General features: G+C 34.2%; 1 protein-coding gene across 3 annotated transcripts in view; it reads right to left on the bottom strand.

Annotated features, from left to right (window-relative positions):
• LOC134847794 (protein crumbs-like) overlaps nt 1-16,690 on the bottom strand; it is a 69,895-nt gene that overhangs the window by 5,894 nt on the left and 47,311 nt on the right. For all 3 annotated transcript variants that reach the window (XM_063865010.1, XM_063865011.1, XM_063865012.1), the window contains 11 exons: nt 12,581-12,853; nt 11,795-11,989; nt 11,106-11,239; nt 8,388-8,514; nt 7,603-7,945; nt 5,372-5,485; nt 4,742-4,904; nt 2,715-2,877; nt 2,031-2,136; nt 1,048-1,201; nt 42-771 (listed from right to left, as the gene is read on the bottom strand). In XM_063865010.1, coding sequence (XP_063721080.1) covers nt 42-771; nt 1,048-1,201; nt 2,031-2,136; nt 2,715-2,877; nt 4,742-4,904; nt 5,372-5,485; nt 7,603-7,945; nt 8,388-8,514; nt 11,106-11,239; nt 11,795-11,989; nt 12,581-12,853 — 2,502 coding nt within the window. The remainder of the gene's footprint in view (nt 1-41; nt 772-1,047; nt 1,202-2,030; nt 2,137-2,714; nt 2,878-4,741; nt 4,905-5,371; nt 5,486-7,602; nt 7,946-8,387; nt 8,515-11,105; nt 11,240-11,794; nt 11,990-12,580; nt 12,854-16,690) is intronic.

Below are 16,690 nucleotides of genomic sequence, written 5' to 3'. Positions count from 1 at the left end.
AATTCTTAAGCAATTTAACTAAAAATTTAGCTATTTCAAACCTCGCTCGCAGTTTTCGCCCGCGAACATCGGAGCACATCGGCAGTCATAAGAATCCCAGAGATCAACACAAGCTCCATTCCCATTACACGACAAATCATCACATTTTTTGATCCTTTCACAATTGTCTGTCGCTGAAACCCCATTCTCTCCTCCAATCAAAAGCTCCGAATTGATTACTACATCTTCAGCGCACCCAACGAAACCATTGGCGCCATCTACGTCATCAAAATTGTCGCCGAGGGTAATATCACCAACTGAAAAGCCAGGGAAAACTTCATCTTGAAGTTGCAAAGTGTAGCTGCAAAACTCCGGACAAATCTGGTCACTGTAAATCATGGTCATAAGGTTGTTTTCGAACTTGACCTCTAAAGACACCCACTCGCCGTGGTTTACTCTGGTATCTGACACCAATGCATTTTCTCCAAGTGTGAACTTCAGCTTTCCGTAACTGTCCAATTTCAAAGAGTAGTTCCGGGATGAAAAAACGGTTTTAGCCGCAAGGGTGGTTCTTATACGCAGTTTGACCTCAAGAGAGTCATCGTTTTGTGCTTCCGAGTAAATAAAAGGAGTCGAGAGGTCGATATCAGTGATGTTTTGGCAAAGGGTTCCAGTAAAACCTGACTGACATGTACAAGTGTAATTCTCCGTTTGTGTTTCGCCATCAAACTCTGGTACGCAAGTTGCATTGTTTTGACAATTGTTGCTGCTTTCACAAATTGTCAACACTCGCTAAAAAATTAGTTTTTTTACTTGAAATATTCGATTAGCGTACTTTTTTTTTCTCGGAAAACCATTTTTGTAATAATGAGAACTGAATACCAGGTTCGAAAAACAGTTTTCTTTTGGTCTTTCTCAATTACGACAAGAAATACATAAATGAAATGAATTAATTAATTTTTGAGTTTTCGAGGCAGACTTATTTTTAAGTTCCCAATGAAAAACTTCAAAATTTCAGCAAAATAATTAGCAAAAAGTAAACGCAAGGTTTGACTAAGAAGTACTGACCGTGCAATTTTCACCCGCATACCCTGTCGCACAATCACAAGTTCGCTCATTCACTCCATCCACACATGTTCCTTCATTCTGACATGTGTTCGAACCACACTCGTCAATGTTCACTTCGCATTTGTCGCCCTCGAAGCCAACTTCACAAGTGCACCTAATTCAACAATACGCATTATGTTAACATTCTGAAGTGCAAAAATTAATTTATTCAATTATGACCGAAATTCATGTTTTTTCCTAGAAAAGTACAAAGACAATGACAGGCAAAGTTAAGTAGCAGGTACTTAATTATAGTTTTTTTTGCACTGTCAAAATAATGAAATATTTTTTTTTCGACAGTTTTGGACCAACTATTTCATGTGATAAAATTAGGATTAGTTTTTTTGTTTGAACTCATTCAGGTGACATGAGAAAAGAACAACAGACTGACAGTTTGAAAAGAGTAATGAACGCAAGGGAACTGAAAAAAAACTGGTATTTTTTTTTCAAAAAACTTCAACTTTTGAATTTCGAAGAAAAAGATAGATGTCCTTTAAGTTCTTTGAATTTGTAGAGCAATTATGATGGACACTTTTTGCTAAAATTACCCCAATTTGAGGAAACTGGATCAATAGGTTAATCTTTTATTAAGCTGGGAAATATTAAAATTAAAATCCACTTTGGAAACTAAAAGTTGATCACGTTTTTCGCGACCTTTACACTTTTGCTGTTCGATATTGCATTTTGCCTTAATTTTAACAAAGGAAATACACTGAACTTGAAAATAAATCACAAGTCAAACGGCGAAAAATCAAAATTGAGCGTGAACAAATTTGAAGACTTTTTCCTGAAAAAAAACTAAAAAAATCGGCAAGACCTATATAAGAGTACTCACTACGCTCATTACTCTCAATAAGTTAATATAACTATTTTTGATATTTTTCAAAACATCAATGACATGAAAAAAACGATTCAGTTTTTAATGCCCTTTGCACAATACTGACCTGTAGAATCCTTCATCCGGGCTCAGGTTCTCACAATCGCGCGTGTGACTCGCCACACATTCGTCCATGATTGAACAGTAGTCTGTTTTGCTCTCACAATTCGGGTCTGAAAACTGAAACTTATAAGCAGTGCCACAAAAAGGGAGAAAAAAACTGAGCAGCCAAATAATAATATCTTGTCACTTGAAAAACATAGCCAACGGACAGCAAGGAAACAGAAAAAATTCAGTTTTTTGAAAAAACTTCCAACTTTCGAATTTCAAAAAAATGCCATTGAAACTGTCTGAAATTCAAAACCAATTTACGATTGACATTTTTTTGATTAACTTTACACAACTTGAGAAAACTGAAACCATATTTAAATTTTTATTTCCCTAGGAAATCTGATATTTAAATTTCGTTTTCGAAATTAGAAGTCGGTCACGTTTTTCGTGACCTTTACACTTTCGCAACTTTTATTTGATTTTTTTCTCTTAACTTTTTGATAAAAAAACGTGGTCAAATTTGCGTGTTCTACGCTTACTATCGAATTTACTTATTTTCTAGGCTTTTGTTCAGATGTGCTCATAGCCGAACGAGTAAAAAACGTCAATTTTTTTAGTTTATACTTTTATGGCAGGAACTTTCTGTGCTATTTGCACCGCAACCAGCTATCCTTGATACTATTAGCAGATGAGAAATGACCTTCAAATCCTTCGGGACATACGCAGACGTATCCTGCCGCGTGTTCGAAGCTGAAGTTGCGATTGATCAGGGGCACTATTTTTGGATAGTTGGCAGTATCTGACACCTCCAGACACAAGCCTCCATTTCTACACGGACTCACGTCACAGTCTGGATAGTCTTCCTAAAAAATCAGGCGATAATGAGAAGACACATTACTAATGAAACCCTAGAAAACATATTAAAGACCGTCTCCATTCATTGCTACCCTGTTTGGCTAAGAGGATAATGATATGGCTTATAAAAAAGTCGAAGCCAAAAAAATGCAAAAACTGTAAAAATAACGAGTTTAAATTATCGTTAGAGGAATTTATCATTGCAAGCCAGCAAACAGAAAATGAGACGGAAACAACAAAGCAAAAAAAAGTAGTTGAAAAAAATTGAAACAGAAAAACAGGCAAGAAACACAACTGACAGCATTAAATAAGCTTTTAATATTTACTGAGCGGCAACCAAGTCGAGAATAAATTTGTAGGGGCAGATCTATGACTTTCTGGGGGGGGGGGGGTACATTTTCGACCTTTTTTGTTCGAACAAATTGAATTTCCAAGCCTCACAATCACCATGCAGACTATTTGACGCAATACTTTCTGCTCCGCCGACGAATTTTTGAAATGATGCATCATATTTAAACCCTTTCAGTCGTGCCTCGAACGACATAAAAAAAATTCAAAAAAATTGTCCCAGTGTCGAGGAGAACAGGTTTTTTTAGGTTAAAGTCGCAAATAAAAGCGCAGAAAAAAAAGATTGTCTTATTTTTGGAAAAGAATCTTAATTTTGGAATTTCAAAGAAAAAACCTTTAACCTTAAAACTCTTTGAGTTTCAACAAGAATTTATGATTGGCACTTTTTGGATGAAACTAATCCTATTTGAGAAAATTGTATCAAAAAGTAATTTTTTTATTTCGCTGGAAAATTTGGAAACTAAATTCCACTTTCAAAACGTTCGATTTTCGATAGTGGAGTTTGCCTTCATTTAAACAAACAAGTTCGATTTTTGATAGTGGAGTTTGCTTTCATTTATACAAAGGAAACCACCTGAACTTGAGATGACATCAAAATTCAAACCGCAAAAAAGTATACTTAAGCCTGAAAAAATTTCATGACTTAACCTGAAAAAAAAACTAATCGCGACCTTTATAGCCGCAGCCTGACCTATCTTCATCAAGTCTTAATAAAAAAATCAAAATGACCTATATAAGAGTCTTCACTTAAAAAAACACTGAATTTCCCGTTGTTGTGTTACAATTATACAAATGACACAAAAACAGGCAGTGTACTATTTTAGTGTAGTTTATAAGATGTATTAGCAAATTTTATGTATATTAGATGAAACTAAATTCTTTCCATTATGCTTTACCATAAGTCACTTGGCCTGAGTCCTTCTTAAATTGATCAAGAAAATGTATCTTAATCAATTTTGTGTATCTTAACTGTTTGATCTTAATGAAATGTTTGTGTATCTTAACTTAGTTGCTGTACTACTCGTAGAATCAATATCGCTTACGTATTTGAATGGGATGTTCTTGTGTAGCAGAATGCTTTTCCTAATAACACTTTAATCAAATATCTTACTGTGCGAGCGTCGATGCAGAAGAGCTTCTCAGTTCGAGAATGATAATAAAATTCTGAGTTTGGTAAGGCTAGACTTTTTTCCGAATTGCAAGCGGGTTTCTACTGAGAAATGATTTGTTAACAATATGTTGATATTCTATAGTCAAGAACAAACCTAATTGTTAATATGCCAATATTCGCTTGTAAGTTCCTCAAAAGAATCAAATTTGCGTTTATAAAAGCAGACTTGGACGGCCCAACTTATTTTCTTTTCAACTGTTATGATAAGATTTTGCCACGTTTTTTAGGTCGACCATATTGATTATCCGAGCTTTCCCATATCAATATGAAGACCCTGTTTTTACAAAAAAAAAATCAAACAAAAAAAACAGGTAAAAAATACAAGTTAAATACATGACGGGACTTAAAGTTACCTGACAGTATTCCCCCGAGTATCCCGGGTGACATTTGCACATGAATGCGTTCACTTCGTCTTGACATGGGGCTCCATTGTAACAGTGAACTGCGAGACAGTCATCTATCGGGTGTTCACACTTGCGTCCTTGGAACCCAGTGCCTTCGCAGTCACAAGTGTAGCTGCAACAGAACAGTTAACGTGACTGAACCACGAAGTTAGCATAATTTATTATGGTCATTAATATTATTATTGGTTATTATGGTTATTAATACAATTCACAGACAAGCGAAAGGACCAAAACACAATCTGTTCAGCTCTTCACGGCGAACCGCTGCTTAATCTAAACATTTTTCCGGACTGGGTAATGTGCCTCACCCAAGCAACGAACAGTCAATATCTCGCATAAAACTACCAAGCTCGCAGCTACAACTTATTTAGATATAGAGCCATTCTTGATAAAAGGCTAAAAATCTTGTACTTTCTCTTTATGCAGTTGAAAAAGGGTTTCAAAAAGAACCACGAAAATAGGAATGTTTTGTATGATACAGAGTATTCGGTGCTGAGTTAACCAAAAAAGCGAGAGCTATCTTGGAATGAAATAAAACGGGATTCCAAGATACTTGAATTTTTAAAAAGCACTACTCACTCATTAATTCCGTCCGCACATCGTCCTCCGTTCTGACATGGATTTCCTGTGCACTCATTGATATCCGTCTGACAGTTCGATCCAGTGTAGCCCGGCTTACACACACACTCATACCTACAAAATTGAAATACTTACAAAATAAGCTCCACTTTCGAAAATAAAAATCGTTTTTATAAAAAAGTTTTTTTGCGCCATTTCCACGTTCGTATTTGGAGAGTGCTATTAATGTCATTTTCAGCAGATGAATTTAGGCTAAACTCAAAAAATGTATATATACCCAAGTCCATCATAAATGCATCAATATGTATGAATGCACATCTGTAGTTATTAGAGACTTTTATGCACATTTTAAGACTCTTTCCGGAAAAAAAAACAGCAAGACCTTTATAAGAGTCTTCACTTCGTTCATTACTCTGAATAAACCTGACAAGGCAACTAATTCTGGGCAAAATATATACTTGGCAAAATTGTTGCTTGCAACTTGGATTTCCAATTACTTCGTTTCTTTTACTGAACTTTCATTTGTTTCTTTCTATTGTTCGGCACCATCGATACGAATCGTAGTTTTTTTTCCGAATTGTCACCGAAGCCATTATTTTTATATATTGACAACAACCTATACACACTTTTAATGTCTAGCGCTCTATAGGAAAAAAAACAAATCCCTTCGCTACAAATGGTCTTCGAACTTGACCTCAATAATTGGGGCCTCACGCAATGCCCTCCCGGCAGCGAACGCTTAAAAACCGGCAATCACTAGCCACAAATAAAGCAGCTACATTTGCTAACAAATTGCCAATGCGACGCAGCAAAAACTCACCAAATACAAGACACGATATTGCAAGTAATAGTTTGAATATTACAAAACATAGCCAACTGACAGATGGAAAAAAGTAACGAACGCAAGGGAACCGAAAAAAACTGACGCATTTTTTCTGAAACCTTCAACTTTTGAATTTCGAAGAAAAAAAATAAATGACCTTGAAATTGCAGAACAATTTATGATGGACACTTTTTGCTAAAATTACCCCAATTTGAGAAAACAGGATCAAAAAGTAAAACTTTTTTCGCTGGGAATTCTCATAATTCACTTCCATTTTCAAAGAGACGTCACGTTTTTCGTGACCTCTACAATTTTGCTGTTCGATGTTAGAGCTTGCCTTCATTTTAACAATAAAAATTCACTGAACTTAAAAAGAAATCACAAGTCTAAGCCACAAAAAAAAAACTAAAATTGAGCGACAACAAATTTTACACAGAGACGAAGTTGCACTTCGCATACACAAGCAAAAACATGACCGATAACGCTACTGGGGAAAATAAAACTCTGAGTCTACAAAATTTCGTAAGCGACGCATGTCAATTATGAGTCTACATAATTGCTAAGTGACGCAAGCCAATTATGACGCATTAGCAAAACCAGTCGTTTTGAAAAAAAAAAAGAACTTTACCCAACTAACATGCCTTGATTTATAGCGCGGACGCATTTTAACTAGTATACGAAAAAGTTCACTGCGAACATCCGAAACTGCCCAGGTTCGAACCCTCTTATTTTGTTACCTTTCCCTACCTCTACGCTAAGATCCATGATACCTTCAAGCTACAGTGCTATTTGTAATAATATAATAGTCTGTGTTAATATCCTTAGCATTGGCTGTACTTAAAAGCTGGTTATTGATCAAAATGAACCCATTTTGTCGCAACAATATTTGCGCCTCAGGTTGGAAAAAAAAGAGAGTTCATACTATAACACAATCTTTGCTCGTGTAAAGACGCTTTCCTGGGAAAATATAACAAAAAGAAAACTCACCAAGACCTATATAAGTATTCGCTACGTTCATTACTCTTAACTGAAGGCATCCAAACTGATTTTGCATTAAATAAATAGGAAAACTTAAAGCCACATTATGAGTTAATTATGCATTTCAAAAAATTGCGTGATATATTGAGTTAGAAAATTTCTGATATTGAGTTAGAAAATTTCTGATATTGAGTTTTTACGATTGTTATGTTGGTAGAAACAAACTGCTTTTTTCGTTTCATTTTATTAACTTAAAATGCATCAACTGTATTAACTTATTATTATTCGAACGTCGAAGCACATGCTATCAATAATCCGTAAAGGTGCACAAAAGTAGGACCAATATTTGAGACTTAGGTTAGAAAAAAAATAGTCGCAGTATAACACTAACGCTCACTTAAGTTCGCTAGTGTATTAAAAACCAACTAACCTTCCAATTAAGTTCACGCAGATGCCTGCATTCAGACACAAATTCGGGTCACATTCATCAACCTCTACCTCGCAGTTTTTTCCTGTATATCCATCTATACATACACACTCGTAATCTCCGACTAGATCTATGCAGCTGATGGAATTATTACAGTGTCCATTGCATTCGTCGACTTCCTCATCGCAAAGAGTACCGAAGAACCCATTCGGACATTGGGAGCAGCCGAAGCCGTTCACTTTGTCCTCACATGTACCGTTGTTGCATGGGTTTCCAACACAATCGTCTATGTTAATATCGCAGTAGATTCCCTCATAGCCAAGGTTACAAGAACATTCGAAGCTACCTAAAATTTCCTACTCAATTGAGTGTTAGCTTTTAGGGTCAATATTTTCTGGCACGGTCAGCGTCGTAAGGGCCAATGTCTATGGATTACATTAAACAGAGCTGCTGGCTTCAATTGACATTACAATTTACTAAATTAATGCTGCAATTCTGTGATTATGCTGCAATTCAGTTACATGATATTTAAGATAACAATATCTACTCTTAAAATAGGTATAACAGACTTGGCATTCACTTCACTATTTTTTGTTGAAAGCATATTCAGTTCTGTTGGTCTGTTCAGTTTCCTCATGAAAAAAAAACTGTTTTGTTTTTTGAAAAAAATGTCAACTTTCGAATTTCAAAGAAAAAAAGATACCCTTAAAGCTTTTTGAATATCTAAAACATCCCAAGTGAGAGAAAGTCAATAAAAAGCCACCAATTCAATGAATCTTGTTTCTCACCGGCGAGATTGGAACATGTTCCGTGTTCACATTGGTTAGAAGCAGCCTCACACTCGTTTATGTCAACACAATTATCAGTTTCAGTCACGTATCCCTGAGGACAGGCACATCTAAAGCCATTGTCTGCCTAAAAACGAATTAAAAAAATCTACATCACGAATAAAAAAAAACAACCAATCGAAGATTGGAAAAGAGTAATGAACGCAAGTAAAAATAAAACAAACTCTGACTTTGTTAAAAAGATATACCCTTTAAGCTCTTTGAATTTCTAGAACGATTATGCTTGGCGCTTTTTTGATAACTTTAACCCAACTTGAGGAAACTGGATCAACAAGTTTTTATTCCGCTGGAAATCAAAAAACTAAATTCCACTTTAGAAACTAGAACTCGTTCACGTTTTTTTGCACCAATCCCATGTTCGTACTAGAAGAATGCTCTTTACGTTACTTTCAGCAGATGAATTTCAATAGAACTCAAAAAGTGCATTCATAAATGCATCAAAAGTATGAATGCACATCTGTATTTATAAGACTTTTATGCACATGTTAAGACATTTTCCAGAAATTTTTTTTTAATCAGCAAGACCTATATAAAAGTCTTCACTACTTTCTTTACTCTCAATATTTCACCTTAAAACTTAAATTTCAAGAATAATAAATTATTGACACATTATTCAAAGAACTAGCATCATAAAGGAACTACCAACTTTTTTATTCCGCTGGGAACTCTCAAATCGTCTCTAAGATTATTAGGCATTCATGTTTTGTGCTATTTGAGAGCTCAACTTGCCTACTTTTAGCAGATGTCAACCACAAAAGATCAAACTTGGCGTGAAAATTTGAGACTTTATTCAAAAAACATCAGGACCTATTTGATAGTCTTCACTGCGATTATTCACACTTGAAAAAAAGGAAAAGACATAGCCAAGAAACAGTTGGGAAAAAATTATGAACACAAGGCAACAGAAAAAAAAACATTCAAACCAACTGACTTGTTTTTGAAAAATAAACTAACTTTCGAGCTTCAAAGAAAAAAAATATATGCCCTTAAGGCTCTTTGCATTTCAATGAATCATGATTGGCCACTTTTTGATAAACTTGACCCTATTTGAAAACCTATCAATATGTAAATTTGTGTATTCCGCTGGGAAATCTGAAAAACAAATTCCATTTTCGAAACTTGAAAACGATCACTTTTTTCGTGACCTTTCCACTTCCGCTGTTCGATAGTAGAGTTTTTGCCTTCCTTTTAATAAAAAATTCGAAACAAATATTTCAAAATCAAAACCGCGAAAAAATAAATTTTAGCACGAACAAATTTCACATGCTTTTAAGGAAGCCCAAAACTTTCACATGTTTGTCTCGAATTGTCTTAAACCGCTCATTTCGATAAAAACATGCCCAGTTACTCAATCGAGTGTTAAATTGGTAATGAAAAAAAGCTAACGAAGCAATATCGAAGCCGATATTGCTTGGCCAGATATCTGATGAGTCGGAAAAAAATTAAACATCAAACATCGAACGACGCATATGAGTCCACTGACCCGAAACATAGAAAACAGACAATTTGAAGAGTCATGAACGCCAAGAAATGGAAAAAATGCTTACTTGAAGTTGAAAAAAGAAATCAAATTACGAAATTTGAAAAAAAAAATTTATAGCCTTGAAGCTTTTTGAATTTCAAGAACAAGTTATGATAAACACTTTTTTGACCAAATTAACTCAATTTGAGAAAAATGGATCAATAGGTGAAATTTTTCTTTCGCTGGGAAATCTGATTATTAAATTCAACTTTCGAAGTTAGAACTCGATCATGTTTTTCGTGACCTTTACACTTTTGCTGTTCGATAGCGGAGTTTGCCTTCTTTTTTAACAATAGAAATGCACTAAACTTAAAAAGAAATCAAAGTCAAACCGCGAAAAATCATATTTGAGCTTGAACAAATTTTAAGACTTTTTCCTAAAAAAAATCACCTATTTAAGAGTACTCGCTTCGTTCATTACTCTTAATAAAATGATCTTAAGTCTCTCAGTTTCGTCCTACAGTAATAAGTCAGAAAAACGCAAAACAAAACTTCAAAAAACATAATTTAACTGCACTTTTTCTCCGCATAATTTCTGTTTTTTTTTGTTAATCCGAATTGCGACTGAAAGGAGTTGAAAATGATAGTTACTCACGTCCTTGATATTTACTTATATTTAGAAACCTGGATTAAAAATATTTACAATGTCTAACTTTTCTAACAAAAGCCACTTTATAACACTAAAATGAAGGTAACATTTTTAAAAATTGAATTTTTTGGATATTACGATTTTGGGATATCTGTAAATTAAATTCCAATTTCGAAACTAGAAGTCGATCACGTTTTTCGTGACCTCAACAGTATTGCTTTTCATTGTAGAGTTTGCCTTCCTTGAATGATAAAATAATTGAACTGAAAAAATCAAAAGTCAAGCGTAAACTCAAACTTGAGCGTGAACAAAATTTAGACCTTTTCCTGAAAAAAAATCGTTCATGACTCTTAATAAATTGAAACAAAAACTGCAATTGTACCAAATCAGAATTGGTAAATTTGCAACCAAAAAGTATGACGGCTCTTTCAAATTCAGACATGCTCAAAATATGTCTGTTGGAGGATAAAGTCTCAGAATTGAGAGATTTATAGGGCATCTAGTTTAAAATTCGTCAGGTTTACACAACATCAAAATAAAAACTAACATAAGGATCATTACTGCAGACCATGCCGCTGTTTGTGCAAGTTATGTTCAGGTCGTCGCATACAGTCTTCACTTCAGTGCAATTTTCTCCCTCGAAGAACTCATTAGCACATTCACAGGTATAAAGAACGCCATCTGTAACAAAAAAAACTCAAATAGAAGGCGCCCTTTCAAAATGCAACGGTCAGTGCACAGGTTAGTTAAGGCCATACCAACGCTCAATAAATTCATCTAGACTAATTTTTTCGCAATTTAGATTTTATTCACTGAAATTCAGAACATTTACAACAATATGAATCTCATTGCACGAACGCCAATGATTTTTTCTCATTAAAACCTCAAACCGTAGATTGCCGTGAAAATAGTACAGAATGTTCAAGACCACAATTTTTCCAAATTCTCATTTAACAAACCAATCACAGAAAATCTATCACTAAATCAGAACAATAATTTTTTGATTGCCTAAACTTTTTTTACTCAAAGCCCATCATGATTCTTGAATGTTGCTTGAAGGAAAAATTTGTAATAAGCAAGCATCAAATTTACTTCAAAAACCGTTTATAAACTCTATTATAAAGTCAGTTTTTAGGCGCTTAGCCACTCAGTCTATATATCAGATCAGCAACATTGACTTATTTCAATACTGCTTCCGAAGTGAAGATGAAAAAAAAACCAAAAAAAAACACTCACCACTTGATTGGCATGAAGCACCATTTTGACATGGATTATCATCTTCACACAGATTATACACCTGTTCACAAGTATCTCCAGTGAAGCCTTCCGAACACTGACAGGAGAAGCCTTCAGTCTCATCCACACACTGTCCATTCTCACCACAGTCATGGTCTTTCTCACACAAGTTAACGTCTTCAGTGCAGTTCACACCTGAAAAACAAGTTCAATCCAATTCAATTAATAAATAAATTACTCGTTCCCAATGATAGTTAGAGATGTACCAAATTCCGGTTCCCCCAAACTTCACAGTTAATTCCGGTTCCGGAATCCGGTTTAAAAAAATACCGGAATGTCGTGAACGATTTTACCATTTCCGACCAAAATCTAACTTTCAAACACTTGAATTATTGAATCAAAAGTGGATTGTTATCATGGAGCATTTGTTATTATGGAGCAAAATCAATTTCGGCGACATATTACAATAGGTGGCAGGTTCAATTTCAATAGCTGGATTGCTTTTAGTTATACTTCGCACAATATTTATAAGTAATTTTAAAAGTCAAATTTTTAGGCAAAAGAAATGTAAAATTGAATTTTTGAATAGCATTGTTTTTCCGATAACTCCGGAAAGTAGCTGTTTGATTTAACACAGCTAGCCAACATAAATATATGCTTGTGCGATTACTCATCAGCACCATAAACGAATTCCATGAACCCAAGCACGACTATTTGAGAGCACATAGTGATGAAGCACACCCCTTCCCCTGAACCTTTCAAGGGTAAAATGTTGTCTTGTCTTACCGGCCCAATTCCTATTACAACTGCAACTATAGCTGCCTTCGGTATTAGTGCACGATCCCCCGTTAGCACACGGCTCGAAAAGTTCACACTCGTTCACGTCTTCATCACAGCGTCTTCCTGCCCAGCCAATATCACAAGCACAGCTGAAATATGATTGGTCAGTTTCGTCCAGCTCTGAGCCAATCACAGTGTTCGAACAGGTTCCGTGGGATCCACAGGGACTCACGTATTTACAGACGTCGAATATTTCGCTGCAGAACACACCTTGGAATCCTGAGAACAGTAATAAAGTCGAGATTAATATTCGATTTACATTCGATAACAACATATCTAGATTAGTTGAATCAGCCAGGTATCTTCAGGGTTGGTCTTAAGAAAAAGAATGCTGTAATGTTGATGGATACTAAGGCTTGTATAGTTGAGTATCCTTGATGCTGTAGATTCACAGGGGGCTGGCTAGGAAATTAGCCGCAAGCAAATAAAGATACTGATAAAACGGAATTTAGACGATAATTCTTTGTTAAAAAACTGACTTTTTGCTTATGACGAAATCAGAGATACAAAAATTGAATATAACCTCAAAACAGATCAAATTTTTATTATAAAAGCAAATAAGACGAGCAAATAAAAGTCTATTTTATTGAATTCATAAAATGGAATTTAGACGGTTTCTACTTAAATTAATTAATTTATTTTCCTAGGCACCAATTTTGCTGAAACAGTAATTTTTTCTTTAAACAATTTTGTAACTGAATTTGAAGAAATTGAATTTCAACTAATTGTCTACTGTTTGGAATACATCATATGCGTTTTTCGTAAGAATCAAACTCCAGTCTAGAGTCAATGACTTATTTTTAATTCTTACTCAAACATGAGCAAAGTCGGGAAAGAGGTGAAAGGAACTAAACCTAACGCAGTTTGAAAACTTAAAGAGTCCTCTGAATCATCGAAGGAGAACTGATTGTTTAATAAATACCAAGACTCACAATTGAAGAATTCGTCACAAAATAGGATTGAGGCAAAAATTAACTCGCAAGACCTCAAATTCGAAACAAAAGACTGAATAAACTTTGTAACACAAAGATTTGAAGGTCACTATCTATGTTAGAATTCGCAATTCTTCATGCTACTAAGTACCGTTCGAAAAAATTTTCGTATTAAAGAAACCAACCAACTCGATGGAGCGCAATAATTCATGACGCGAAATAAGCTGCACCAAAAATCAATAAATCAATCAAACACATGAATGTCAATTAATCACAATTTTACATGATAGCCAAAATTTGACAAGATTTAATTTAAAACGGTGGCATTCAGCCTGCATACAGCCAAAAATTTGGCAAAAAATTAATAATTATCTAATGATTTCCGTCAAAGTAAAAAAATATATATATCTCGAAACAAGGTGGACTTAAAATAGAAACGAGAAGAGTTTTTTTTCATTTATTTACAAAGGCCACAAACTCATTCAATAATGATTTTCCTACAGAATCTGAGCACCTAGTCTGGATTGGTATGAGAAATCACATGTTTCAACGAAATATATAAAACGGATTTATATTTTTAAAAAAAAACAGATTTACAAAGGGACAAAAAAGAAGGAAAAGGAGAGGGAAATGATTAATACAGAACATCAACATATCATATATATATATATATATATATATATATATATATATATAGTCTTTTTATACAAACAAATGTTTCGCGCACTTAAAAACCAAAAAATGGTTAAAAAAATATAAAAGAGGCAATAAAAAATTGATTTCGAAGCAGGCCAATTCGTCGATCAATGAAATTCGCTTTGATACTCCAAGTCCTTTTGTTTGTCATCCTGTTTTTTCCTAAGCTTAACACGCACCGTTTCTTTGTAGCTACTCTCTCCAAAATTTTCAGATCAACTCAACTGAAAACTCCCAAAGAAGCACCATCAAAACCTCACACCAGTTAGGCAAAAAAAAAACAAAGAAACAATTCAAAAGATGAGCACCATTCAGTAACGCTTTTGAGCTCATTGTCTGCAACATTAAGATTCTTTTGAAATTTGATAGATGTCATTTTCGTTGGGAAGCTTTGATGACTGAATTGATCTTTCGACAAGAAACAACAAAAACATCACCAACAGACAGCTGAAAAGGCGTTATAACTCACAAAACGGTCAAAAAGTAGTGTTGTTAATATTGTTTCAACAAGCAAATTCCATCAAAGAATTTACATAGCTTTAAAAACTTCAAATCTGAACATTTTTTTTTGGTAAAATAAGCCGATATAATGATAAAATGAAGTCAGTTTAAAAGTCACCTGAAATTCAAGAAAACTACATCCGTCTTGAAAGTCTAGCTGCATATCAACATTTGCAATTGGAGAGCGCAATAGGAGCTCCATTTGAAAAAAAAAGATTTGAAACTCGAGATTCGTAAGAATCAAAAACCAAACCACCGATTTAGATAAGCATAACAAAGAAATGCAAAATACACAGCTTTGTCTTTTTCCTACACCTGCGATTTTTACACAGAGGCAAGGCTGAGCTTCTCCACAGATGTCATACTACACAAAAGGCATTGTAGGATAGCAGAGAACAAATGCGACTGAAGCCATTAAGTAAAAAATATATATATTTTAGAAAGTCAAAAGTATCTACTAAAAATTAAATCTAACTAAAATTTCATCTATTTGTCTCAAATGATGTTCAATTGGACAAAAAACGCCAAAAACCCAATCACCGTCGTTACAAACTTGGGTAGTCTCCAGTTGCGCCGAAAGTAAACTGTTGTTGTATTAAAATTTCGAACCATGAATTTTTTTGAAATTAGAAAGTTTAACGAGCCATTCCTCTAGGAACACAAAAGATAAAAATCTATTTTAACCCTGAAACGACACGAAACGATGCGACTAAGTGAACAAAGCATAAGTCGAACCATTTCAGCGGAAAAAAAAATTAAATTAATAAACAAAATCAGAGTTGGTACACTTACAAATTACAGACTGAATTACAGACTTAATTATAGTTTCAACCATTAGATAAAAAAAGAAGATATTTTGAAGAAAAAACATCCGTGCGTAGGAATGCGAGCTGACAAAAATTAATTAATGATAGTTCGATATTTGATATTTTCCAAAAAAAAAACGATTTCCAAACAATCAAAGAAAATCAAGGTCCGACGGGGACTCAAAACCGGCAAGTAGAGAACCCTGCATCTGAAGGCAAAAATCTTAGAAAGTCTCGTTCCAAAAACACTGCACCACTGCTGCGTGCATTTTACTGTTTACGTGAATGAAAATTTAAGTAAACAAGAAAAAAAACGGACATTTTAAGGGAAAAATCTCATACTTCAAGAAAAAAAATAGATGACCTTAAAGCTTTGAATTTCCAGAACAATTTATGATTAAAATTTTTGTGACGAAACGAACCCAATTGGAAAAAACTAGATTAATAAGTTAAGGTTTTATTCCGCTGGAAAATCTGAAAGTTCAAATTCACTTTCGAAACTAGAAACCGATCACGTTTTTCGTGACCATTACCCTTCTGCTGTTCGATAGTGGAGTTTGCCCTACTTTAAATAAAGGAAATAAACAGAACTTGAAAAGAAATAAAAAGTCAAACCGCAAATTCAAACTTGAATGTCCACGAATTTTATAGGCTTCTTAAGAAACCAAAAACTTCACCCGTTTTACTCGAATTGTCTTGAAAAAGCTCATTTTGAGAAATACATTCCCAGTAACTCAATTTTAAAAAAGATTAAATTGGCTACGAAAGAAATTTACGATGCGATTTCAAAGCCGATACTAAAATTAATTGACCGGACACCTTAAGTGTCAGAAAAAATTGTACATCAAATGACGCAATATTAAGACACTAAGCCGAAACATAGAAAACAGACAGTTGGAAGTTATGAACTCAAGAAAATAGAAAAAATATTGACTTATTTTTGAAAACAAATCAAACTACGAATTTTGAAGGAAAATATATGGCCTTAAAACGCTTTGAATTTCAAGAACAACTAATGACTGACATTTCTTCGATGAAATTAACCCAATTTGAAAAAACTGGATCAAAAGGTAAATTTTTCATCACGCTGGGATATCTTTAAATTTAATTCCACTTTCGAA

Source organism: Symsagittifera roscoffensis, chromosome 6 (genome assembly GCF_963678635.1).
Source record: "Symsagittifera roscoffensis chromosome 6, txSymRosc1.1, whole genome shotgun sequence".
In the NCBI taxonomy this organism is placed as follows: Eukaryota; Metazoa; Xenacoelomorpha; order Acoela; family Convolutidae; genus Symsagittifera; species Symsagittifera roscoffensis.
The sequence above is the reverse complement of the archived record's forward strand: the minus strand, read 5'-3'. Positions and strand labels throughout refer to the sequence as shown.